This window comes from Euprymna scolopes, chromosome 41 (assembly GCF_053919585.1).
Source record: "Euprymna scolopes isolate OS-2025 chromosome 41, ASM5391958v1, whole genome shotgun sequence".
NCBI classification, from domain to species: domain Eukaryota; kingdom Metazoa; phylum Mollusca; class Cephalopoda; order Sepiida; family Sepiolidae; genus Euprymna; species Euprymna scolopes.
Window position 1 is genome coordinate 35,951,420 of NC_136522.1, and position 27,394 is coordinate 35,978,813.

At 33.1% G+C, this 27,394-nt stretch overlaps 1 protein-coding gene across 1 annotated transcript in view; it reads left to right on the forward strand.

Moving 5' to 3' along the window:
* LOC145266473 (tektin-3-like) overlaps positions 1–27,394 on the forward strand; it is a 118,843-nt gene that overhangs the window by 32,587 nt on the left and 58,862 nt on the right. The window contains exons 2-4 of the mRNA XM_080122160.1: positions 13,877–14,059; positions 20,695–20,873; positions 22,561–22,646. Coding sequence (XP_079978286.1) covers positions 13,877–14,059; positions 20,695–20,873; positions 22,561–22,646 — 448 coding nt within the window. The remainder of the gene's footprint in view (positions 1–13,876; positions 14,060–20,694; positions 20,874–22,560; positions 22,647–27,394) is intronic.

The window sequence follows — 27,394 nt, forward strand, 5'->3', positions numbered from 1 at the left end:
AAACAACAAAAAAAAAATGATAGAAGGAAAGAGGGGGGAAGGGAGAGGTTATCAATAGCTAAAATATGTTACGTATTGTCAATGATGTCGATTCTTGGCTAACTATTTTCTATGTTTTATTTCTTGAGATCGCTGGAGCATAACCATGCAGTCATTATTGGTTGAACATAACAATGTCAGTATAAATAATATATACTCGTACATCGATCGTCACACTAGCCTGCCACCCACATGGAACAAATACATATAACTGAACTAGCCTATATCAAGGTGGCATAGATAATTTAACGGTGTTAACTTAGAGACAGTAGGCAATTCAAAGGATGAAAGTAAGATAATACTATAAAAATGCTGCCCAAGGAATTGCTAAGAAAATCAACAACCCTTTCTGCAATCCTATTATATTTGTTAAAAATAAGCTTCAGTCTTTGCCTGACTTGTCCACTAAGTTTCAAGTGTAAAACCTATTCAGGATTACACCCCCCTACTGATGAAACGATCACCAAAGTATCCTCTTGTTACTGAAAAGAGATTTAACAATAAATGTTGGACAGACATGACTGAAACTTGATGGACAAGTCAAGCATGACATGACTGAAGCTTATAGAGTAACCCAAATATGGTTAGATTACAAAAATGTTAGTTAATTTTATTAACGATTCCACATTTAATATTTTGGGGAAGTTGCCAGTTTGTATTTAAATTAATGCACTAATTTAATATGACTTTCCTTAAGATTTATCAACGTATTTATAGTTAGGTGAATATTTGTGTGAATAATCTCCAAAATTAATGAACCAATAATTATGCGTAAAAATGTCGGCTATATTTAATTCAATTACTTTTGGACTTAATGAAAAATTCAGATACATCCGCTTTTTATGAAATTTTGGATATCAATTAGTAAAAATTCAATTTCAATTTTTGGGGAGTATCCTGGTGATATAGGATAAAAATATTTAACTCAGTGATTTTTTATTATTATCTAAACTACTAAACATTATACCATCGGTTTCAAAACAACACGTAATTGTGTCTCGAAGATTTCCATCAGACATTGTTGTGAGCTCTGGTTGCAAAATGGAGTTTCACGTGAAACTCCATTTTGTTTTGCATCATAAATTTGTTGTGATTCAAGTGAATCTCGTATTAGTTGTAAATAATTCCTTAAGTCAGTTTTGCCATCTTGTACATACATTTGGCACATTTGGCATATGATTAGTAATGTTGGATTATGCAGAGCATATCCCACTTCTTCACGGATGTTGCACTGGCATATTCCGGCAACTTATGTAAACAGCCAGAATATGCTGGTTGGTAAAATACGTTGGTAAAACTTTGAAATGCTAACAAAAAAGAAAAATATCATGATAGGAAACATTTATCGTATAGTGGAAATACAAAAATGATTAAAAACAACCTAGGGTAAGTTTCACGAATGTTTACATTTTTGTAAAATAGAGGAATCGTTTTTTTTTTTCATAAGAAATGTTACTAAAGGACGAAAGATTATTTTTTATGTTAAGATGTTGTATTTCTTCTGTGTCTACTTCGTTTTTTTTCCTGTTAATGTTAGGAAGTTTTTTTTATTGTTTTTGTTGTTTTTGTAGTTTTGAGATTTTCGATATCAGCCAGAGGACACATTTGTGTCATAGAAATTTTTTCCAATCGGTTGCGGTGTGTCTGAACTGATGACACTCTCTCACAGTAAATTTTGAACAATTGCAATATCGTGGAGCTACATATATATAATCTTTATTATTTTTCCAATTTCAAGATGCGATTTGGAAAAACATCCCACAACGCAACAGTAGATCCATTGCCTACATTAGCCATCATGCATCTCCATGCAGATCATTCCTGATAGATTTTAACTCTTTTTTAATACAAAAACCCGAGTTTTCCCAGCTGGGCAAACTTGAGTCCTTGTACCGGAAAAATATGCAGTAAATAAAACGTTGTTTAGTAAATCATTTTTTTTTTTTTCATTTCCATACACCAAACATTTCGGTACCTTACTTGCCTTAGTGGGTTGCCTTTAGGCTGAGATAAACCGCGTCACACACACACACACACACACACAGTAACTTGAACTTACTAAGGGAGATAATAACTTCCGGTGAATGCCGGAAAAATATCCAGTAAATAAAACGTTCTTTAGTAAATCGTTATTTTTTTGCATTTTTTTTCCCACTTATTTTGCATTTCCATACACCATATAAATATCACTAAAACATCCACTTCATTTCGCCACCTTTTGTGTTTTGGGGTAAATGAAAACAAAAATCGTTGATTGTTTAAAAAAAAAAAGCCTTGACGCGCAGTTGGAAAATAATAAAGTGTGAAAAAAAAGTGCGACTTGGCAGGTGCCCGTTTTTGGCGAGTTAATGACGTCAACTTTGAGTGCGGGACAGTCTGTTCACTTCTTTTGTATATATGAAAAAGCTGAATGCACATGAGGCGATCGAAAATTGTTGAATATTTATCTTTTGAAAGTCGGGAAAATTAAATAGACAGACGACCCCGGTTGTTGACTCGTAGATATTATCACTTAGGTGCGATATAAAAAGTTTTAAGAAGTTGTGAGGCAACCGATCAGTTCTCAGAAAAAAGCTTTTCTTGGACATACACAAAAACTCACACACACACACACAAACATTTTCGCTTTTATATTTATAGATAAACCGCGTCACACACATATACTGTCTCACACACACACACACACACACACACACACACACAAACATTTTCGCTTTTATATTTATAGATAAACCGCATCACACACATACACTCTCTCTCTCTCTCTCTCTCTCTCTCTTTCTCTCTCACACACACACACACACACACAGACACAGTAAATCGAACTTACTAAGGTAGATAATAACTTCCGGTGAATACCGGAAAAACATCCAGTAAATAAAACGTTGTTTAGTAAATCACTATTTTTTTGCATTTTTTTTTTTTTTTCACTTATTTTGCATTTCCATTCACCAAACATGGATATAAATATAACTAAAACATCCACTGGGTCATAAGCTTCATTTCGGTACCTTACTTGCCTGGATGGGTTGCCTTTAGGCTGAGATAAACCGCGTCACACACACACAGACAGATAGACAGACAGTACGAAAATTTATAAGATATTTTCTTTATCACATGTTCAGCATTTCATAGTGATTCCATTTACTTTTCATTCTCAGCCAAAAAAAAAAAAGAAATTTATCTGCCCAACTAGCAAGATTCATAATGACAGCTCTACTAAAATTATTTATTTTAATGATTTTTGTACTATTAAAATTAATATTTTCTTCCAATTTAGTAACTGTCGTTTGCTATATTGGCTGAGTGTGTAGCATAAAAAGATGAGAAGATAAATGAAATTTAGAAACAACATTTAATTACAATTATTATTATTTTATTGTGTGCTTAGTGAAATCAGTGCATGCATTTTTACTTATGAATTTAGTGTATAGATTGTAAATATTCGAATGTCACACCTGAATTAATTGTTAAGTCCTTCAGCTCATACAATTACAACTCATTAACCTTGGAAAATGCATTCGGTGACAACAGTGGCGAGATGTCTAAGACATTGATCAGAATAGCCAAAGCTTAAAAACCCATGTTTACAAAGAGATTGTTTGTGGAATATGAGTCTAGCAAAAAATGATTATGGTACCACCAGCACCAGCAGCAGTTACAAGCACTATGCAACCAACCAAGGGCGACAATTTGCCATATGGTTATTATTAACTGGAAGTTACTAACAGATTGTCTGTGTGTCGGAGTTTTTGCTGATACCAGAATAGTGCGAATCTGTTTCCTACAATACTTCTTCTCCAGATAGCTGGAGGCTAAAAAAGGATGAACAAGGGTCGCTTTCGGGTCAAGATCAAAGTGTAGTATCTGTTCTTCAGATGCTGCACTTCAATTTCTTGTTCTATGTCAGTGTGGATTGGATCTTTATTTTCGGTGTGCCCACCACTGTTACTACTGACAGATGTTCACAGTTTTTCTCACATTTTCTTTGTCAATCTTTTGGAATTTCACACAGTGTAACTACTGCATAGCACTCGTGCATCAACGACATCATGGAATGCTTCACGACTGAGACAATTTTTATTTTTGTTCCTTTTCTCCAGATTAAAAAAACAACCCTAGTGTCTAACTCTGTCCCGTGGGGAGACATTGTAAATAGGAACAAGGGTGAATAATTAGGCATAGCACAGGTTTTTGAGAAAGAAAAGACAAAAAATAGATGTCAAAGTCTGCAGATTTGCAAAGCCAATGTATACAACGACCACTATGAGTTATGACAGGAGCAGGTTCTGGTGAATGAACAGATTCAGATTCAGGATCAAATGCGATGATAGTTTCTGTATGAGAAAAAATGGTTACATTGTGCAGAATTTGAAGAGTTTTGTTTTGACACGATCTATCATGACTCAGTCTCATTTGCTGTTACGGTTAATAAGTATTTATCAGAGAGTTCCAACACTAAGTATGGTCTGTCTGATTCTTCAGGCTTATGCGCCTAAGCCTGAAGAATCCTAGAGTGGATGAAACGCGGAATATTCAGTGTAGCTTAATCGCCATATACATTTTATAACTTACTATATATATATATATATATATATATATATATATATATATATATATATATATATATAAAGCTGGACGTCTGTGTGTGTGTCTGGTCACGAATAGGCTCCTATATGGTTGACTATTATAGAAAACTGATCACATATAATGATAGATGATGTATCGAGACACAGGGATGGATATATTTGATCTGGCAGAACGATGATTCATTAAAATTGTGGGGTCTGGTCCACAAAGTATGGAATAAAAAATTTAAAAAAAAAACGTTTACAAGTTTTTTTATATAGATGTACATAATAATACTTTGATAAGTATGTTTTAATTTAAATAGGGATGGTATAATAAAATTGTGGGGTCTGCATTTGCGCCTGGCCTCCATAGAATGGAAATAGGCACAAACTTTAATAAAGACTTTTCATATCTATCTGCGTAAGTATACTTTGATAATTATGTTCCAATTTGAAGAAGTATGGTATAATAAAATTATGGGGTTTATCTATTTTATTTTCACTTTCATCATATTTTGCTTTTGTTTTGATACCCCCAAATTCGAAGCTATCTCTTTACAACCCTTCCTTTTCATAACCTATCATATTTACATAAATCAGAGTTCATTTTCTGTAGGCTGTTTTTGAACCCAGTCAACGACGGGTACATTTGCTAGTATATATATATATATATATATATATATATATATATATATATATATATATATATATATATATATATATATATATTTCTGCTCTGCCTCTTTAAAAAGTAAACACTCTCTATGAAATTCAAAGTCGGTCAGTTGGCTGATGTGCAAGATCGCAATTTCTCTGTCGCTTGATCACTGTAGATAACTTTAGTATTTTAGTCTTGAAGTATTTGGCTTCATAAATGTTAAATTTCACTTAATTCTCTCTGCAGTTGATGGTGACTCTGGGATTATGTCCCTTGCTAATGGAGTCAGAGATGGCTTTGTGTGTGTGTGTTCAGTCAGCACCAACCCTATTTGGGTTTAACCGGCTTCCTCCAAAGGAGAAAGTTTCATGGGAGTATGAAATTCACAAGCGGTCCCCAGTCACATGTATATCCCTGTTAGGGGAGATGATGACGTTAGGTTTTTGCAACTTTTTGCAGGGAGGTGTCGACGTCCTCCTACATACAGCACCTAGAATTGCCAAATTGGTCACCCATTTTAGCAATGACCAGACTCAACGTTGCTTAACTTCGGTGATCTGACAGGAACCGGTGTGTCAATGTGAGAAAGCCGTATAGATGGCTTGTAGATGGGTTCGAATCCCATGACCAATGACAATTGTAACTTCTTGCATTGATGAATCTGAAAGGATAGAACACTAGTGTCTGTAGGTATAAAACTAATTATTTATTATATAGATATATATTTATAATTATACTTCATCCAAGTAAATGTACGGTTGTTTTCTCGCTTGTTATTTTTCATTTTTTATGAGACAAAGTATATGTTAAAATATTCTTAATTTTGGTAGTGAGTTATTTCTTAAAACCATTTCATTTAATTCGTTTAATTAACTTTTGTACAAGCCTGTCCCTTAACTATCTGTTTATCTCTCGCTATACTTGATTCAACCTGTTTTTTCTTATGTAGAGAAATTTAGTATTATGTTTTCAATTGTACGAAATAAAAGTGAATTTCGATGTTCAGAGTATGTATAGTGTTAGTTATAATTCAAAAAATTATAGAATTAATTCACACTCAAACGTTTAAAGAAACATTTGAATTTCCCTTATAGTATGTCTTACACGTGTTTCATTAAATAGCGGAAGACTATTAAACAACTTCTCAGAGACGAATTGATGTATCTAACAAACGACTAGAAAGTTTATCATGTGAAAAGCAGAAATAATATGGCAAAGAAAAAAGATGAACAAAATGTGCAAAGTCTTCAAAAACATAAATAAACATCATAAATAAAAAAACATAAATAAAAAACATAAATAAAAAACATAAATAAAAAAACATAAATAAAAATCATAAATAAAAAAAACATAAATAAAAAGACATAAATAAAAAATCATAAATAAAAATCATAAATAAAAAAAATTAATAAAAAGACATAAATAAAAAAAACATGAATAAAAAAACATAAATAAAAAACATAAATAAAAAACATAAATAAAAAAACATAAATAAAAAACATAAATAAAAAACATGAATAAAAACATAAATAAAAAAACATAAATAAAAACATAAATAAAAACATAAATAAAAAAACATAAATAAAACATGAATAAAAAACATAAATAAAAAACATAAATAAAAAAAACATAAATAAAAAAAACATAAATTAAAAAAACATGAATAAAAAACATAAATAAAAAACATAAATAAAAAAAACATAAATAAAAAAAACATAAATAAAAAAAACATAAATAAAAAAAACATAAATAAAAAAAACATAAATAAAAAAAAACATAAATAAAAACATAAACAAAAAACATAAATAAAAAAAAACATAAATAAAAACATGAATAAAAAACATAAATAAAAAACATAAATAAAAAACATAAATAAAAAAAACATAAATAAAAACATAAATAAAAAAAAACATAAATAAAAAACATGAATAAAAAACATAAATAAAAAACATAAATAAAAAAAAACATAAATAAAAAAAACATAAATAAAAACATAAATAAAAAACATAAATAAAAAGCATGAATAAAAAACAAAAAAAACATAAATAAAAAGCATAAATAAAAAAACATAAATAAAAATCATAAATAAAAAAACATAAATAAAAAGACATAAATAAAAAATCATAAATAAAAATCATAAATAAAAAAACATAAATAAAAAGACATTAATAAAAAAACATGAATAAAAAAACATAAATAAAAAACATAAATAAAAAACATAAATAAAAAAACATAAATAAAAAACATAAATAAAAAACATGAATAAAAACATAAATAAAAAAACATAAATAAAAACATAAATAAAAACATAAATAAAAAAACATAAATAAAAACATGAATAAAAAACATAAATAAAAAACATAAATAAAAAAAACATAAATAAAAAAAACATAAATAAAAAAAACATAAATAAAAAAAACATAAATAAAAACATAAATAAAAAACATAAATAAAAAACATGAATAAAAAACAAAAAAAAACATAAATAAAAAGCATAAATAAAAAAACATAAATAAAAACATAAATAAAAACATAAATAAAAAACATAAAAAAACATATATAAAAAAGCATAAATAAAAAACATAAATAAAAAACATAAAAAACATAAAAAACATAAATAAAAAACATAAATAAAAAAACATAAATAAAAAAACATAAATAAAAAATATAAATAAAAAACATAAATAAAAAACATAAATAAAAAACATAAATTAAAAAACATAAATAAAAAAACATAAATAAAAAACATAAATAAAAAAAACATTAATAAAAAATATAAATAAAAAACATAAATAAAAAACATAAATAAAAAACATAAATTAAAAAACATAAATAAAAAATATAAATAAAAAACATAAATAAAAAAACATAAATAAAAAACATAAATAAAAAACATAAATTAAAAAACATAAATAAAAAAACATAAATAAAAAATATAAATAAAAAATATAAATAAAAAACATAATAAAAACATAAATAAAAAACATAAATAAAAACATAAATAAAAACATAAATAAAAAAACATAAAAAAAACATATATAAAAAAGCATAAATAAAAAACATAAATAAAAAACATAAAAAAAACATAAAAAAACATAAATAAAAAACATAAATAAAAAAAACATAAATAAAAAAAACATAAATTAAAAATATAAATAAAAAACATAAATAAAAAACATAAATAAAAAACATAAATTAAAAAACATAAATAAAAAAACATAAATAAAAAACATAAATAAAAAAAACATAAATAAAAAATATAAATAAAAAACATAAATAAAAAACATAAATAAAAAACATAAATAAAAAACATAAATAAAAAATATAAATAAAAAACATAAATAAAAAAACATAAATAAAAAACATAAATAAAAACATAAATTAAAAAACATAAATAAAAAAACATAAATAAAAAATATAAATAAAAAATATAAATAAAAAACATAAATAAAAAAACATAAATAAAAAACATAAATTAAAAAACATAAATAAAAAACATAAATAAAAACATGAATAAAAAACATAAATAAAAAACATAAATAAAAAACATAAATAAAAAAAAACATAAATAAAAAAACATAAATAAAAACATAAATAAAAAACATAAATAAAAAACATAAATAAAAACATAAATAAAAAACATAAATAAAAAACATGAATTAAAAAAAAACATAAATAAAAAAACATAAATAAAAAAACATAAATAAAAAACATAAATAAAAAACATAAAAAACATATATAAAAAACATAAATAAAAAACATAAATAAAAAAACATAAATAAAAAACATAAATAAAAAAAACATAAATAAAAAACATAAATAAAAAAACATAAATAAAAAAACATAAATAAAAAATATAAATAAAAAAACATAAATAAAAAATATAAATAAAAAAACATAAATAAGAAAACATAAATAAAAAATATAAATAAAAAAAACATAAATAAAAAACATAAATAAAAAAACATAAATAAAAAAACATAAATAAAAAATATAAATAAAAAAACATAAATAAAAAACATAATTAAAAAACATAAATTAAAATAATAAAAAAACATAAATAAAAAACATAAATAAAAAAACATAAATAAAAAAACATAAATAAAAAACATAAATAAAAAACATAAATAAAAAACATTAATAAAAAACATTAATAAAAACATAAATAAACATAAATAAAAAAAGACTTACCAATTGTAGTGTTTATAGACTCCCCAGGCCAAAAAATAATTGAATACAAAACAAGTGTGAGTAACGTCTTGTTTCGCCATATTAGTTTTAGAAAGACCGGATACAAGATTTCCTATTACAGCCAACTCTAAAGATTCACAGTATCTCTCATGTGCGTCAAGATAAATAAAATATATTTTATTACATGTAATGTAACAAAATATATAAAATAAATAAAATATATTTTATTATATATAATGTAATAACATATGTGTGTGTGTGTGTGTGTGTGTGTGTGTGTGTGTGTGTGTGTGTGTGTGTGTGTGTGTGTGTGTGTGTGTGTGAGGTATCCTTAATGTAGGCACATATTCCATGCGCATGACAGTCTTGAGGGTCGGGTTTGGATGTGAAGTAAGATTAGCTTTTGATAAAAAAAAATCATCTGCACCATTACAATTGAGGTCTGGTTGGTGCTCACACTCTCCAATCTTTCAACTCTTCTTGACTTTTAATTATTTTGTGGTACTAGCGTCGGCTGGTACCACAAAATAATAACATGCATACACACAACAGGTGTGTGTATGCATGTGTTTTGGAGTCAATAAAATTCTGGTAGTTTCAATTCTCTTGGGCTCGTCTGATGTTCTTTTCATATTTTTTGTTCTATTTCAACTTATCTGTGATTGCGTTTGGTTTCGCATTCAAACATTTAAGCAGTTCTTCATTGCCGTGCGTTTTATAGTCTCAATCTTCTCTTCGATTTCAATTTCTCGCAGTCGTTTTTCAAATATTTCAAGATTGTCTCTAATGTTTCTACAGTTATTGATATTATAGCGATTTCTTCATATTTCATATTCTATTAATTTCTCTAGCAACTTTTATGTGTTTTCTTCCTTTTTTCTATTTCCTTCAACAAGTGAATTGCTGAGACAGCGAAATCTACAATACGACATTTTTTTCTTTCTCGTTGATTATTATTTCCTCCAGTCACCCTGATTGAATGAGTTTGTATTTCCATGTCTCAAATGATTTTAATCATTTTTATTTTACGATATTGTCTCCGTTTTGTGTCTGTACTATTTGTCTGTATGATCAAAATGCATAGTGCCTCGTGTACTCTCTTTCACATACAATCATGCATGTGTTTTTTTTAATTTTTTAAGCTCGTTTACTGCATTAACGTAAAGTACTGTTTCCTTTCTTTCTATACAATATCTACATTTTAGTGTTTCCTTACGTTTTGTTTATTTTGGTTTTGATATAGTTTGCTCTTCTATCACATTTTTCTGTGCAGCTGTGAACAGCGATTTTGTTTCTTTGCTGAACTGTTTTTTCTTTTCAGATCAGATGTGATCAGGCTCAGAAATATCTCTCATACAAAAACATCACCCTCTTCATGTCAAATGACTAACCCAACAAACTATAGGTAACATATTCATGCTTAACCCTTGAAATCTCACCTACGAAGAACAATTCGTCAAGATTGTTTCACTTTGCAAATCTGAAATCCTAGTTATTCAAAATGTGCAGCTGTGTCTTTTCTTCTGCACATGACAAGTTAACAAATGATTTTCAACATGTTTGATTGCTTTTTATGTTTGCACTTTTATGTGATATCTAGTATTATAGGTTTGTGTTACGTTTGTTTTGAGCATGAGAAATAAATAAATACAGATATGCAAATGCGATCGTTTCCGTATGTTTACCGTTTCTTCACCATTTTTATTTTTTCCTTTATTTCCGACCCTCGCGTATTCTAAAAATACATTTTTCAATATGGCAATAACATTTTGGAATAGGAATTCGATTATGTGAATCGTTATAAAAACTTATGTGATGAAATGTCAAATATATTTATTGCATTTATTACATGTAATGTAATAACATATGTATATTTTTTGCTATGTTATGTTTTAGGCAACAAATTTTATATATTTTATGTTTTATGATACAAATTTTATATTTTTTATGTTTTAAGCAACAACTTTTATATATTTTATGTTTTAGGCAATAACTTTTATGTATTTTATGGTTTAGGCAACAACTTTTATATATTTTATTGTTTAGGCAACAACTTTTATATATTTTATCTTTTAGGCAACAACTTTTATATATTTTATGGCTTAGGCAACGACTTTTATATATTTTATGTTTAAGGCAACAAACTTTTATTTATTTTATGGTTTAGGCAACAACTTTTATATATTTTATGGTTTAGGCAACAACTTTTATATATTTTATTGTTTAGGCAACCACCTTTATATATTTTATCTTTTAGGCAACAACTTTTATACATTTTATGGCTTAGGCAACGACTTTTATATATTTTATGTTTAAGGCAACAAACTTTTATTTATTTTATGGTTTAGGCAACAACTTTTATATATTTTATGGTTTAGGCAACAACTTTTATATATTTTATTGTTTAGGCAACCACCTTTATATATTTTATCTTTTAGGCAACAACTTTTATATATTTTATGGCTTAGGCAACGACTTTTATATATTTTATGTTTAAGGCAACAAACTTTTATTTATTTTATGGTTTAGGCAACAACTTTTATATATTTTATGGTTTAGGCAACAACTTTTATATATTTTATGTTTTAGGCAACAACTTTTATATATATTATGTTTTAGGCAACAACTTTTATATATTTTATGGTTTAGGCAACAACTTTTATATATTTTATGGTTTAGGCAACAACTTTTATATATTTTATGTTTTAGGCAACAACTTTTATATATATTATGTTTTAGGCAACAACTTTTATATATTTTATGGTTTAGGCAACAACTTTTATATATTTTATGTTTTAGGCAACAACTTTTATATATTTTATGGTTTAGGCAACAACTTTTATATATTTTATGGTTTAGGCAACAAATTTTATATATTTTATGTTTTAGGCAACAACATTTATACATTTTATGTTTTAGGCAACAACATACACTCATGAACAAAAAAAAATGGGCCAGGAAAGAAATTTACAATTTATTGCACAAAAAGCTTCATTACACAAAATGCAATTAAATAATAAACAAAAATGAGTAAAAAAATATAAAGAGCAAGATATTTACTTTAATAAAAACTTAGTATGGAATGGAATTGCCCTTAGATCTTTTTAAAAGATCAATTCTTTTTATCATGCTCTCAACCAACTTGGAGCACTGTGAAGATGAGATGTTATTCCATTCTCTTTGTACTGCTTCCCATAATTTTTCTTTGTTGGAAAAAGTTTTTCTAACTAATGCACGAGATATTATAGCCCAAATATTTTCCATTGGGTTTAAATCTGGGCTTTGGCCAGGCCAAAACATCACATCAATCGAATTATCAGTAAGACACTTCTTTGTGACTTTTGCTGTGTGTGCAGGGGCATTATCATGTTGAAAAATAATGTCATTGTTCATTTCTAACTTCTGGATGCTTGGTAATAGACCTCTTTCTAATATTTGAATGTATTCTTTGGCATTAATTGACGCATCACATCTGATAATTTCCCCAACTCCTGCAGCAGAAAAGGTCCCCCATACCATTATTCCTCCGTTTCCATGTTTTACTGTGGTTTTTATGCAATTCGGTGAAAATCCTTCTCCGGATCTTCGGATGCATCACTGGCAAGGTAAAATCTTGATTCGTCCGACCAGAAAACATTTCTAAACCAATCTGCATCTTTCGTACCATAACATGATGCAAATGTCTTTCTGTCGCTGATGTTCTTCTTAGTTAACAAAGGCTTTTTTGCACATCTTTTTGATGAAAATCCCACTTCCTTCATCCTTCTGGATATTGTCACTCTAGAAAGAGAATTTCCTTTTGCTGTTTCGAATTGTTTGCTATGGTCAACATAAGTTTTTTTGCGATCCTTCAAAACGGTCATTTTAAGCCTGTGATCGTCCTTCGTTGTGGCTGCTCTGGGGCGACCAGAACCAACTTTCCTGCTCACTGTGCCTTCAATTTCGAACCATTGCCCAATTCTCTTCACAGCTGAAAGAGATGTTGCCACCTTTTCTTCTTTCAAAATGTCGAAAATCTGCTTGTAAGTCAAATTTGCCTGTCGTAATCCTGCAATTCGGTTTTTAATTTTTTCGTCAAGATGTCGTCTTACTTTTCTTGGACTCATCTTTAATACTAATAATCTGAAAAATACTAAATAACAGCTAATTATTAGCAAACAAGCGATAAAAATTTTAAAAACTGTTTTCTTTCCAATTTCAATCATGGCCCATTTTTTTGTTCCAATTTTAATCATGGCCCATTTTTTTTGTTCACGAGTGTATATATATTCTATGTTTTAGGCAACAACTTTTATATATTTTATGTTTTAGGCAACAACTTTTATATATTTTTCCCACTTGAGCATTGTCATTTTCGACATAAAATTATGCAATTGGTGCATATATGAAATCGATACTGTTTTCTTTATTTCTCCAGAATGTCATCTTACCGAGATTTCCACCGGGATTCGATCGTGATGTCTCGTTGTCAAACGGCCAACTCTATTATTGTCAGTGACCTTAGGCGGGGATTTCCATTTATTACTGACATTAACAGACATAACAGTTACGGCATGCAGAAGGGCGTCTTAAATTCAAAGGCAATCTACAATCCAGCCAGGTAAGGGAAATACGTTTGGCTCTGTTTTTATTATTACTATTATTATTAAAAATTAAACATTATCACTTAATAATTCCAAGAAAATTTGAACTCCACTCTTGCCTTAAACATGGCATCCCCAGGATTTTGTTAACAACTTATCTTTTACCTATCAGAGTAAAAATTTCGTCAATTTTTATCAAAACAAGAAAGATAGCCTTTCTTTCGAAGATACCGAGTTACGTCCCCTGAAAATGTTTTTTTTTTTTTTACCTTACACCTTCCAAACAAATAGGAGTTTATTCTCTCGAAATATTTTTAATTACTAAACACTCCCAAAATAGTTTGTAAATAAATGTTTTGGTATCTATGTTATGTATTGTAAAAACCAAGGATTGATAAATAATCCAAATTAAAAAAAAACTTCACGCCTTTTAAATTTTAGTTTGGAAATTGTTTACAGATTCCAATCTTTTTCAAACTTTTTTTTTCAAACTTAATTGTGAAACCGTATAAACACCAGAAAACAAAAACAATTACGTTTCGACGATGTTAATCGTCTTTTCATTGGTTGACTTGACTAAGAATTATTAAATGGAAAGCTAATATATTTAATAAAATAAAAAAGGTAGAATGAAACGAAAAATAAAAATTAAAATTAAACATTATTAGCAAAAGTGACTTTCAGTAGGGTTACCCCTCTCACACTAATATATTTATAAAATGTACACATTCGCCCCTTTACCTTTCACATACAGTAAGTCAATCGCACATTAGTTGTTTTTCTTTTTGTTTTGTTTATTTTTAGGAGGCACGAGAAAGAGAAAAATAAAAAAGAAAACGGAAGGAAAGAGGTCAGGACCCCCTTTAACAACGCGTCAATCTCAACATTATATCTCTATATATAATAAAATGGAAACGTTTTTCCTCTAATTATCGACAGAATAGAAAACAAACAGTTGCAACGTTTTTAGCACTCACCATTTTACGTTAATACTGCAGCATGTTTTTGTGCAAGATTACATACATTTTCTCGCCGTATAATAAATGTTGCGATTTACTCACACTGACTTGCTCTCTCAGAAGCATAAACATAACATAAGTAATAACAAACATATTTCCCTTTGATTTTACTCTTCTCACGAAACTCCAAATCACCGGGTCCTTTTTTTCTGAAAGTTATATTTCGCTACATGACATCGGTGAATTATTCGACTTCCTAAATGCATTTTTTTTTCATACATATTATGTTGATCTGAGACTTATAAATAACGAACGCTCCCATTTACTTCTTAGTTTAGCAGAATGATGGGAACGTCAGTTGCCACTACACATTAATAAAAGAAAAAGTCGCTCTTCAGATTAAAAGTTCGTATTTTTAGAATACGACCATAAACTTTTGCGTTATTGCCTTCGCCCACGTTTAACAAATTGACTCTTCTGACATCTCGTTTTATATTTTTACGAACTTTCTTTTACGTCGTTCTTCAATATAGAAAAAAATAATTAATATAAATCATTCAGCTCAGTAAAAGCACACACAGACACACAATGATACATTCACACACGGTTATACGTATGTATGGATGGCCAACCCATCATAAATGTACACTTTTTCTCTTTAAATACTCTTCGTTACAGGCAACGTTGAAACAGGATTTCCGATTACTTCTCTACATTCGTACATAAACAGATTTCATAGCAATTAGTGCTACTAGTTAATAATATTAAATAAATTAATAAATGTGAGTGTGTTTATCGATGGAGGATTTTCGCAATGTCAATTTTCTTTTTTCTTGTTAACATCATTTTCATATTTTTTTCATTTTTTCCCCTTTAATTTATTGTCCACAGTTTTTCGCCATCCGTTGGGCTTTTTATTACTCAACAACCATCGCCCCAGTTTTATCTTTATTTTTCTCCTTCATCTTCTTTTCATTCCGTTTTCTGAAGACAACTGTGGCCATTTCTGGTCTAGTCTTAAAACTAAAAATTCACAAGTATATCATCGGCGGTCACTCGTGTCCGAGTAAGATTGTCCTCCGTTGTGGCTTCTGTGGGTCCTCAGGTGAGCATAGAGCCCAATCCTAGACCCAATTTGTCTTGTGCAATTTGGGCAGATAAAGGTAGTGGTGGTGGGGTGGGGTTGGGTGTGTCTGGTTAATAATCTGTCCTTTCTGTGCTTGCGTTTATCCGCAGCAGCTTGATTTAGGTCACTACTATAAAGCGCAGCACTTTGTGGACAGCGCTCCTCCATGCCAACCTGCTCCCAGCCACGTCCTCCCATGTCTCAAGGTCCATGTGAAACCGCTTTAGATTTGCTTTGATGTTGTCCTTATACCTCATCTTTTGGCCACCCTGGGCACGCTTTCCCTCAACAAGCTGAGAGTAGAAAATCTGTTTTGGGAGGCGGATATCCGGCATTCAGACAACATGACCAGTCCATCTGAGCTGGCGTTGAGCAACAGTAGCGGTGATAGTGGGAATGTCAGCCTCACTCAGGACGCTGGTGTTGGTGCGTCGGTCCTTCCAACTAATTCTGAGGATTTTTCGGAGGCATCTTTGGTGGTACGTCTCCAGGGTTTTTACGTGCCTCCTGTATGTGGTCCAGGTCTCCGATCCATAGAGAAGAGTGGGCAGCAAGACAGCTTTATATACCATGATTTTGGTCTTTGCCAGAAGGTCACGGTTCTCAAATACTCTCTTCCTTAGCCTTGAGAAAGCCCCACTGGCACAGCTGAGACGGTGTTGTATTTCATCATCTATGTTGGCTTTTGATGATAGGATGCTGCCTAGGTATGGGAAGTGGTCCACATTTTCCAGTCTAGCGTTGTCGATGGAGATGTTTGGGGGTGAGACTGGAGTACTGTTTGGTGGTGATTGATGGAGGATTTGGGTTTTTTTTATATTAATTGTTAGTCCTAGCTGTTTGTACGCCCTCGTGAAGGCAACCAGTGTACACTGTAGGTCCTCTTCTGAGAGGGCTACAAGGGCGTTATCGTCTGCATACTGTAGCTCCATAATGGATATGGTGTTCGTTCGACCTTTGGCCCTAAATCTGTTGATGTTAAAAAGTCGCCCGTCAGTTCTGTACATAATCCGAACTCCATGGGGAAGATGTTTGTCCGTGAGATGGAGGATAGCAGTAATGAAGATGGAGAACAGGGTTGGGGCAACCCTGAAGGGCTCTGTTTCATCTCCACTACTACTGAGGACTGTAGCTGACATATTGTCATGTAGCAGTCTCAGTACCCGAATGTACCTCTCTGGGCATCCAAACCTCGCAAGAACCAGCCAAAGGGCTTGACGGTTCACAGAGTCAAAGGCTTTAGTAAGGTCTATAAAAGCCATGTATAATGGTAAATTTTGCTCTCTGCACTTTTCTTGGAGTTGACGAGCAGTGAAGATCATGTCCATCGTGCCTCTATTTGGTCGAAAACCACTTTGAGACTCGGGAAGGATGGTTTCTGCAAGGGGTGTAAGCCTGTTGGCCAAAGCCCGAGCTAGGGCTTTCCCTGTGGTAGAGAGGAGAGAAATGCCCCGGTAGTTCCCACAGTTTGCCTTGTCTCCCTTCTTAAAGATGGAGACAACTAGGGCATCTCTAAGTTGTGCAGGGATTTTCTCTTGTTCCCATATTTTGAGCAGCAGGGCACGGATGTGTCTGAGAAGATCAGGCCCGCCTTTCTTCAGGATTTCTGCTGGGATGCCGTCAGAACCAGCCGCCTCATTGTTTTTCATCTTCCTAATTGCATCCTGCACCTCTTCCAGACTGGGTGGTTCTCCCATGCTCTCAATTATGGGCTGTTGGGGGAGTTTTTCAAGGGCCTCCATCTCTGGAGTGGTGTCCCTGTTCAGAAGATCCTCGTAATGCTCTTTCCATCTATTTGTTATTTCTCCTTTTCCTTTCAGCAGTGTGAGCCCATCCTTAGACCGAAGGGGGGGGGCCAGAGAACGGTAGCTGGGTCCGTATACCACTTTTGTGGCTTCAAAGAATCTTCTGGTGTCCCCAGAGTCAGCAAACTGCTGGATCTCCTGAGCCTTCTTCATCCACCAGAGGTCCTTCAGCTTCCTGACTGTCGATTGGACAGCCGCTTTAGCCTTGGCATGGGCAGCTCTTTTAACCTTGCAATTGATGTTATTCTGCCAGGTGATAAAAGTTTGCCTCTTGGTGTCTATAAGCTGTTGGATTTCGGTATCGTTTTCATCGTACCAATCCTGATGTTTCTGCTTTTTCTGCCCTAGAATGCTTATACTGGAGTCCATGATGGCAGAGGACAACTTGTTCCAGTGCTCTTCAGCATCATGCGGATACTGCTTGGGCAGGTCCGCGCTAAGAGCTGCCTGAAGGTGTTGTTGGTAGGTGATATCGCCCAGCTGCTCGATGTTGAGCTTTGGTCGGCTCTGTCTTTTTTGCATCCTTTGCTTCCGCATTAAATGGATAGACATGATGGAGCGAATAAGACTGTGGTCGGTCCAACAATTGTCTGTACTGGTCATTGCCCTGGTGTTCAGCACATCACAGCGGTCTTTGGCACGGACAATGACATAGTCAATGAGGTGCCTGATTTTACTTCGAGGGTGCATCCATGATGTTTTTAATGCGTTTTTTTGTCGGAAAAGTGTGTCTGTGATGATCGGGTTATGTTCTGAGCACTTTGTCAGTAGGAGTGTACCATTTGAGTTAATGTTCCCAACTCCTTCTCTTCCAAGCGTTCCTCTCCAGTGCTGATGGTCTCGTCCCACTCTGGCATTGAAATCCCCAAGTAGGATTATCTTGTCCCCCTTGGGGGCCCCGGATAAAATGGTGTCAAGGTCAGCATAAAAGGTCTCCTTTATTTCATCATGTGCATCAAGTGTTGGAGCATACGCACTAATCACAGTGGCCATTTGGCTGTCCGCAAGCATCAGGCGCATGGTCATTAGGCGTTCGTTGATGCCAACAGGGGGCTCATTGAGGTGGCGGATGAGGCTGTTCTTTATAGCAAAGCCCACGCCATAGATACGCGGCTCTTCTGCAGGCCTTCCTTTCCAAAAGAAGGTGTACCCGCCTTTCTCCTCCCTCAGCTGCCCGTCGTTAGCCAGTCGGGTTTCAGAGAGCGCAGCTATGTCAATCTGGAACCTCCTTAGCTCTCTTGAGATAATGGCAGTTCTTCTTTCGGGTCGATCACTTGTTTTGTTGTCCATGAGGGTCCTCACATTCCAGGTTCCAAAATATAGGCATAAGTTTTCTTTCTTTTTCCGACCGCGTGGTGGTGATCCCTCTGGATGCGGTAGTCCAGACGGGTTTTTTTGAGGCAGGCTATTTTTAGGGGTACCTTTTCTAACCCCCCTCCCCTACTGGATGTCATGTCATGGATGCAGCTGCCGAAAAACTCTTTCTGCCTCGGTCCGTGAGGTTAGCGACTGAATCTGGCACCCACCGCCTATGTGCCAGGTTGCAGCTAGGAGCTGCCAGACTACACTGTCCTGCTCCCGTCACCACTTCCTGGTCGCCACAGGACTTTTTCTATCCGGTAATTAAGGGAGAGCTCTCTCTGCCTCAGTCCGGGAGCTTAATGACTAAAACTGTCACAAGACTTTTCCATCCATGATGTAGAGTAGGATGTGTTCCCTTTCGGGAGAACGCCTGCGCGTGATGTCTTTTAACGTGGGGAGACTGATGCGCCTGCAGCCACCACACGGCCCCTTGGCAGAGGAGGGCCTGATTCCAATGGCATGGAGAACCACGACGACTGGAGACTCTCTTCTGTTGCAGCCTTCATCCGCCTTCAGTGCCGTTGTGTCATTATTGTCATCATCCGCCGCATCAGCCGTTAAGGTCTTTTGGATCACTCTTTGTCTGGAACCTCCCCTTCAACCTTACCGCCAAGGATGGCCCTACCAGGAGCCTAGGCTCCGGACGGCATCGCTCTCAGGTTCATTGGAACACACAAGGTTCTCCACCACGACAAGGTGGCGATCCAGGGAGAACACAAGTATATATAAACAGAAACACAAACAGAAATACAATTCACACATGTAAAACATATACACAGACACAAACACACAAACAATCACATATATAAAAGAACACGCACACTACATACAGAATCCCAAAATAATACATCATACATTTCCTTTAAAAAATGTCTTTTTTGATATATTAAAATCATCTATTCAAATTTTAAGCATATTATTATGCTAAATTTTTTTATTAATCACTGAATTTATCAATTCTATAAAAATACATAGTACGTATACACTTTTATAGATATATATTACCACGATTTAATTATATATATATATATATATATATATATATATTGTGTGTGTGTGTGTGTGTGCGTGCGTGTGTTGTACTAATTATCTAGCAAATCTAGTGAAAAACATTAATGCTAAAAACACAATCGGACAACGCCGAGTAGGTACAATTAGTTGTATTCCTGTTTTAATGGGCAACGGCAAGTTATTATGTTTTGATTTGCCTCATTAATGTTTCAATTATATGATTTATTTCAAGAATCCAGCAATCACATGGGGAGATTAGTTGTAGTGGAAATTGTACAATCACTCTGACATAGCGTGAACACAGTACACAGGGCCCAAAGTCCAGGCCAATCACCACCGAACTAAATTGTAATTTTCGATCATCTTGTTGCATTCGATTTCTATTCTAGGCACATTGTTTATCCACGCTACACCCATTCTGACTGGAATCTTTCAAACACCATAAATTACAACCAATCAGACAAGGATCGTTTTGTAGCAGAACGACTCCGGAGAGATGCCTGGCGGACGGTGCAAGATATTGACGTTCGGACGCGGAACAGACAAAAAGATGCCACCCGAAAACTTCGTAAGCTTCTTTTAATCATGTCTTATAAGAATTAGTGAAAGTGTTACAGAGTTCGAGCATACATAAATACATACATACATACATACATAAATACATACATACGTACGTATGTATGTATGAATGAATGAATGAATGAATGAATGAATGTATTCAGTGGCTGCATGACTGTAGCATTATGGAGACAATTCGATACTGATTCTAGAATTTTACCCAAAGTCGCATCGGCATCTTCCGACAGTTTACGGCACGCTACTTTTCTAGTAGCCGGAAGAAACCGACATAAATTATCAATCACCAATCAGCTGTCAGCAGACGATGTTTTCATTAATCGGAAAAATCACATGATTTTTGAAAAAAAAGTTGCTTTTGATCATAGTTATTTGCATGAAAGAAAAAATTGTTTTCATAATTACAAAAACAAACTTATTTTATTCAAAAGAAAAACCTCTTTAGATATTTTCCATGATTTTCTATCGTACGATAAGTCGATTTTCTTGTCTTGAAGTTTTTAGCGTTTTGAATTTATCATCTAGTAGTATTTGCATCGGCTTTTTACAGCAACTTTTCTTGCTGCTTACCGACATGGCTTTGGTTCAGATTCTGTATCGACAATTCGTTTAATCCCATCAGATTATCTGGAGAATGACTTATCATGTAGTTAGCTTGAGTGTTGTTGTTGTTTTGATGACACGTAGTAACAGTTTGTTCTCCTCTCTTCTTTTCATTATTATCTTCAATTAACAATGGTTTTAAAAGTTATTAATAATTAGAGTACAAAATCATTTAGTGCTTAACACTTTTTTTTCTTTTTTAACATACAATATACATACATAATACCATCAACCCAGAGGCATAAGCAGCTCTCGTAAAGTTTAGCGACTCTTTTCCGCGGTTCACTAAAAAGAAAATGAAGTTCTAGCCATCTAATTCACTAAGTGTCACTAAGAACTTCCTGTTTGTGACGCAATGTCCTAATTTTAACTTTACTTCTAAACCTGCATGTAAAAATACCGTTTTTAAAATTATTTTTAATCAACAGCATCTAAGTATTATTCGCCATCTCTATACATCAGAGTTCTACATATCTCTCCATAAATGCACACGAACGGAAAGTGATAACAGATCCCATTCTGATGAGAGACCGGGACTTTCTATTCAAATATAACATCAGTTTGTCCAGAGAAAATATTGTTTGCTGCTATTTTCCAAAGTTATATTCGACAAAACGATATGTACTTTGTTTGTAGGAAATTTAACTGTGATTTGTTTTTAAACAATTTCAACTTGGCAACAGTTTATGCTTTTTTTCTAAAATATTGACTCCGCGCATTTAGTCCGCCGATCCTGCAAATGAAGATGCTAAAGTTCCAATACTGTAGGGAACCAAAACATGGTTTACTGTTAAAGCGTTCGCACGTGTCTACGTCATGTGGAAGCAAACTGTCGGGGTGTGGAGGGGGGCAAGGAAAAAATTAAGATGTGACGCTCACAACTTTTATAACTAACGGTCTCGCAAAGTGACGCAAAATCTCGCACGAGGCCGCGGGGAGAACACAGACAGACTGTTACAAGAAGCCTTGGAGACTGTTATTGTGTGCTATTGAGTCACTTTACTGTCTTGCCTTCTTTTAATTATTGTTTTTCCTTCCTTTTTTTGTGTTACATACGCTATTCCTGTTCTATGCAGGCGAGAGAATCGTGGATATTACATTGATGAAAGAGGAACTTGCGAATGAGATCAACAATATGCAGGTCGAGATCGAAAATCTGAAGGTAATTTTTATTTTTTTCATTTAGAGAGAGAGGGGGGGGGGAGAGAGAGAGAGAATGAAATATTTTTAGTTAACGTTTGGTTACAACCACTACCATGATTTATTCTACTTTAATTACATTAAATATTTCATAAACTACAACATATCTGCTCAGGTATTCTTCCATAACGAAAATAATCATTCTCTTTACTTCTTTTTCTTCTTCTTCTTCTTCTTCTTCTTCTTCTTCTTCTTCTTCTTCTTCTTCTTCTTATTATTATTATTATTATTATTATTTCTTTTCTGATATATTGTATCTGGCTGTTATCATTGCCGATTTTAAGTTGATACGTGGATCATAAAAAATGAACATATGCTATCAACATCTTTCCACAAGATTTTTGCTATTCCCAACAAGGCAGTCTTTTGTGCAGTTAAATATGTTAGTATTATTAGAAAGTAATGTCCAAAGAAAGGATTTCCAACTGTTATGCTCTCCTCGCAATTCTCAGTATCAAACCCCAGAGCACATCTGTCAAAAACTTACTTCTGCCAAAGAGACACGAACTCTTTCTGACACATGAACTTTTTATTTGAAAAATCGACTGCATCTCATTTGCCTATTTCCTTTCCTTATTTCACATGACCACCAGCCCATAAATAGCAAGAGCGGCCATTTTTTTCTTTATTCCTTCCTTGAAACGGACGGAACGTTGTGCGAGGTCAGATTTGTACTACATTTTAATCACACACCCCTTAATCTTTAAGATCAATGATTGGTCTCATAGTCTGTCTTCCTTCGTGGTGCGACTGTTGTATAGGTTCTTCTCCAGGAACTTCATCAACCTCCTTTTCCTTTGCTGGCAAAGAAACTCTCCATATGTCTAAGATGTGACGTCACATTTCATTAACTGCCATTTTGTTTTTGAAGACACCTTCAGTTACAGTACCTCTTCCCCAGCGCGTTGTGCAATGAGAATTGGATGCTTTCACTCACACCTCTTCACCAACCCTGATTTCTGCGTGTGCCTGTTCCACTTTCTTTTTTAGAGGCAATGGATGTCGCCAGTCGTATGTAAAAATGTGGCACTAACTTTTCATCTTAGCCAGTCTTTGGTGCCATATCATATGAAAATGCAGCTTCTTGGGGTGAAATTCGGACTTCTCGATGCCACCGTTTTTATAGTGCAATGACGCCTCTCTATTATTCTATTTCCCACTAATATCTTTTTTACTGGCTTCCTTTCCATAAACATCTCAACAACTCTCTTCACCTTTTCTGCTATTTTATTTCTGATTTACCACCATATCGCTACTCTCCAGTTCTTTTACATGATGGAACCAAAGTGACAGTTACCTTCAATCTGAATTCTCGGATCAAGCCTCCAAGAGCTCCAAGTCGGCGCTTAATAAGCATCTCCACTGCTCCTTTTGTCTTCATCTGCTTATCACCAGACATTTAATCCATGATGCCACTGTTGTGAAGTCTGCCTTAACGTTCACTATCTGTATTTCCCATTTTAAAGCCAGATTGATGTCCTTCATCATAGCATCGAGTTATGCAACATTGATATGAGCGCTATCATCCTTTTTTTCATAGTCAAGCAGCATCTTTAACACTCGCTCCTCGTATTTCCAATAATACCCCTAATGTCAGGCTGTTTCCATCACTCCATATTACCCCTTAATGGCTCCTTTTTATCTGCCATTCTCCTTTTACCTTCTTGTATCATGAGCAGCACTTCTTGATCAATTGCATCTTCCCAACTGTCTGTACCCATCTACCTTTTAATAAAACTGCACGCAGTTTGCAATCATCCAACTATAGGGTAATGGGCAACCAACTTTCCACATACAGAGAAAAACTCTCTTTTGGTCAAGCCATCCTTGGCTTCTGGAATCTTATTTCTTCATCTAAACATCAACTTTACTGCCTGTAGTCTTAATTTCAAAGCCATTTCGTTTTCCAGTGACATTAACGGTTTTGCCATCAATCCATGTTTTGACATGATCTCTCACCCTTTCCGCAGTCACCTCAGTTTCGTCCACTAGTACATCATTGATGTATGAGCAGATACCTCTCTTTACTGCATCATCTTTGGCCAATACAATCTTAAGAACTACCATCATGATTTTTGGTGCAGAATTCAGTCAAAATCCTAATATGGTCAAACAATAACCTTTGTATTCTACGATTGATACTGCCATAGCTTTTTATCTACAGGAATTTTAGGGTAGGCCGAATTTAGGTCCACGATTTTAGTGCCCATCTATTTTCCCCAAGTTTGTCATGACTTTTCACACACGTCAATTCCATCTTTTGTGTGACAAGATATATACTTGTTTAACTCCCGGAAATCTAAGGCCGGCCTAAATTTCTTTTAATAGGTTATACCGTCGGTATGAGTGGCAAAATTCCTTCATCCTTTCTTGACCATGATATCGATATTTCTTTATCTATCTATTGTAAAGAATTCCCAACCATATGCTCTTCTTCTTGCAATTCTTGGTAACAAACCCCAGTGCACATTTGTCAGAACTTACTTCTGCCAAAGATACACACACACACTCTCTCTCTCTGACACAGGCTTTTTATTTGAAAAATCATCTGCATCTCATTTGCATATTTCCCTCAACTCTCATTATCTCACCTAACCATTAGTCCATAAATAGCAAGAGTGGACATTATTTTTTCTTTATCCCTTCCCTGAAATGTATGGTACATTGTACGAGGTCAGGTTTGTACTACTTTTTAACTACATTTTGAAGTACACCAACATTGCACTGGATTCCAATTTTCTAAAATCTACTAGTAAATTCTGTTGTCACACGCCCCAGGACTCCCATCACAATAGGTACAACTTCTAACGTCTTCAACTTCCACAATCTTTAAAGTCTTGATACTTTTCGACTTTCTCCTTTTCTTTTTCCTCCACATTCGCATCAGCTGGTACTGCTATATCAGTGATTATTGCTTTGTGCTCCTTTTTTTTCCAACAAAACTAAATCTGGTCTCCTTGCTTCAATCATATTATCACATTGGATATTCAATCATATTATCACATTGGATATTCATATCCCAGCATAATTTCACAGTATCACTCTCGACCACCCCTTTTAAAACATGCTTCTACCATTTTCACTGCATTCTAACCTCCTTTTCTAACATATATCCCAATGGACCTTTCTTGTAATATTGGCATGCTACTTCTTGTACTCCTTTTGTGCAAACCTCTCACAACTACTGACAAATTGTTGTACAGTCTCACCAGTTTGCCAACACAGTTGACACAGGGGACTTCCAGCCGTTTTATCAATGCGATACTTCACATAATTTATCCTGAGCACTTGCACCTGTGCAGCATATATTAAGGCTTTTGTCTCAAACTTCAAGTCACATTTTGACAACCATTGCCAGATTTTTTCCTTGTCCACTGCCTTTGGTAGTTCTCTACTGAATTTGTCATATATTTTATTCTCAATCCACTTGTCTTTTGCTTTTTGTTCATCTATTGCTTTAAATTTCTTGCTTCTTACTAATTCGCTCTCTTGCAATTTTTCAAATTTTAGCACACACTTTATAAGTTTTTACTTAAAGTTGAAAATGTAAATTTTCCAACTATTTTCTTCTTTTACACGTCGTTCTACACGTACTAGAACTTGTCTTTTCACATACAATCTACATCACTCTTTGGGTAAAGAGCTTCATTCATTATCATCGTTTTCTTTTCTTCCTGTCAATATCTTTCAGCTCATATTTTTCCATTAAATAATACCCGCCCCATATCAAAATATAACTGCTGTCTATGTGTGTACTGCAGATATCTTGTTTCTCCCATTCAATCTTGATCTAAGAACCAACAGTAGTTTTTTCTTGTACTTTTTTTCTATTATTTCCTTCATTTCAGTTTCTTTTATTATCATTCTTAGATCGCTTTTATCATTTCCCCATTCAAAAGTTTAATTCTTTTATTTTCAACAATTTTTATGCTTTTCAATTTCAGCACACCACACTTCTTCATGCCAAATTCTATACCTATGTTATTACTGAACATTTGAACAGTTCTTGCAAACATACTCAGCTGATTTTTGTTCTTTGCATACAATATTAAGTCATCCATAAATAATAATAAATGGTTTATGCAGTGTTCCTTCTTTTTCCATTCATAACACATATTTACCTTTCATAATATAAACGACAAGGGTACTATACTCAAAACAAATTACAAGGCGACAAGTTATCACTCTGAAAACTCACTCACTTCACATGAACTTCTCCAAGATCTTCTCTATTTGATGTCATTGACAAATTTCCATTGTTTCATGCTTCTTTCCAATAAATCTAACACATTTGTCACTATTCCATATATTTCCATACATTCAGTTATGTGGAACCAGATTATATGTTTTGCAATAATCTATCCATGACATGTGTAGATTTGAGAATCTTTCCTATCAATAAGTAACTGATCCTAGTACTACCCTTTTGTTCCTCCAATCTTGCTATTCCAGATATGTGCAAATCTCATCTGCCAAAATGCTTTTCAGCAGTTTGCCACAACAGTGATAGGCAGATGATGGGCCAATAGTTATCAACTGCAGTGCCCTTTGATGCATCCTTCTGGCAGAGCAAGGTTCGTCTATGTGTGCTCCATTAAAGAATGACATTTCCTGTCAACATCCTATCAACTGCGATGCAATCCGTTCATGTTAACGAATACACCATCCTTGAGCTTTTTAATTTGGAATTTCTTTACATCGTTTTTTCTC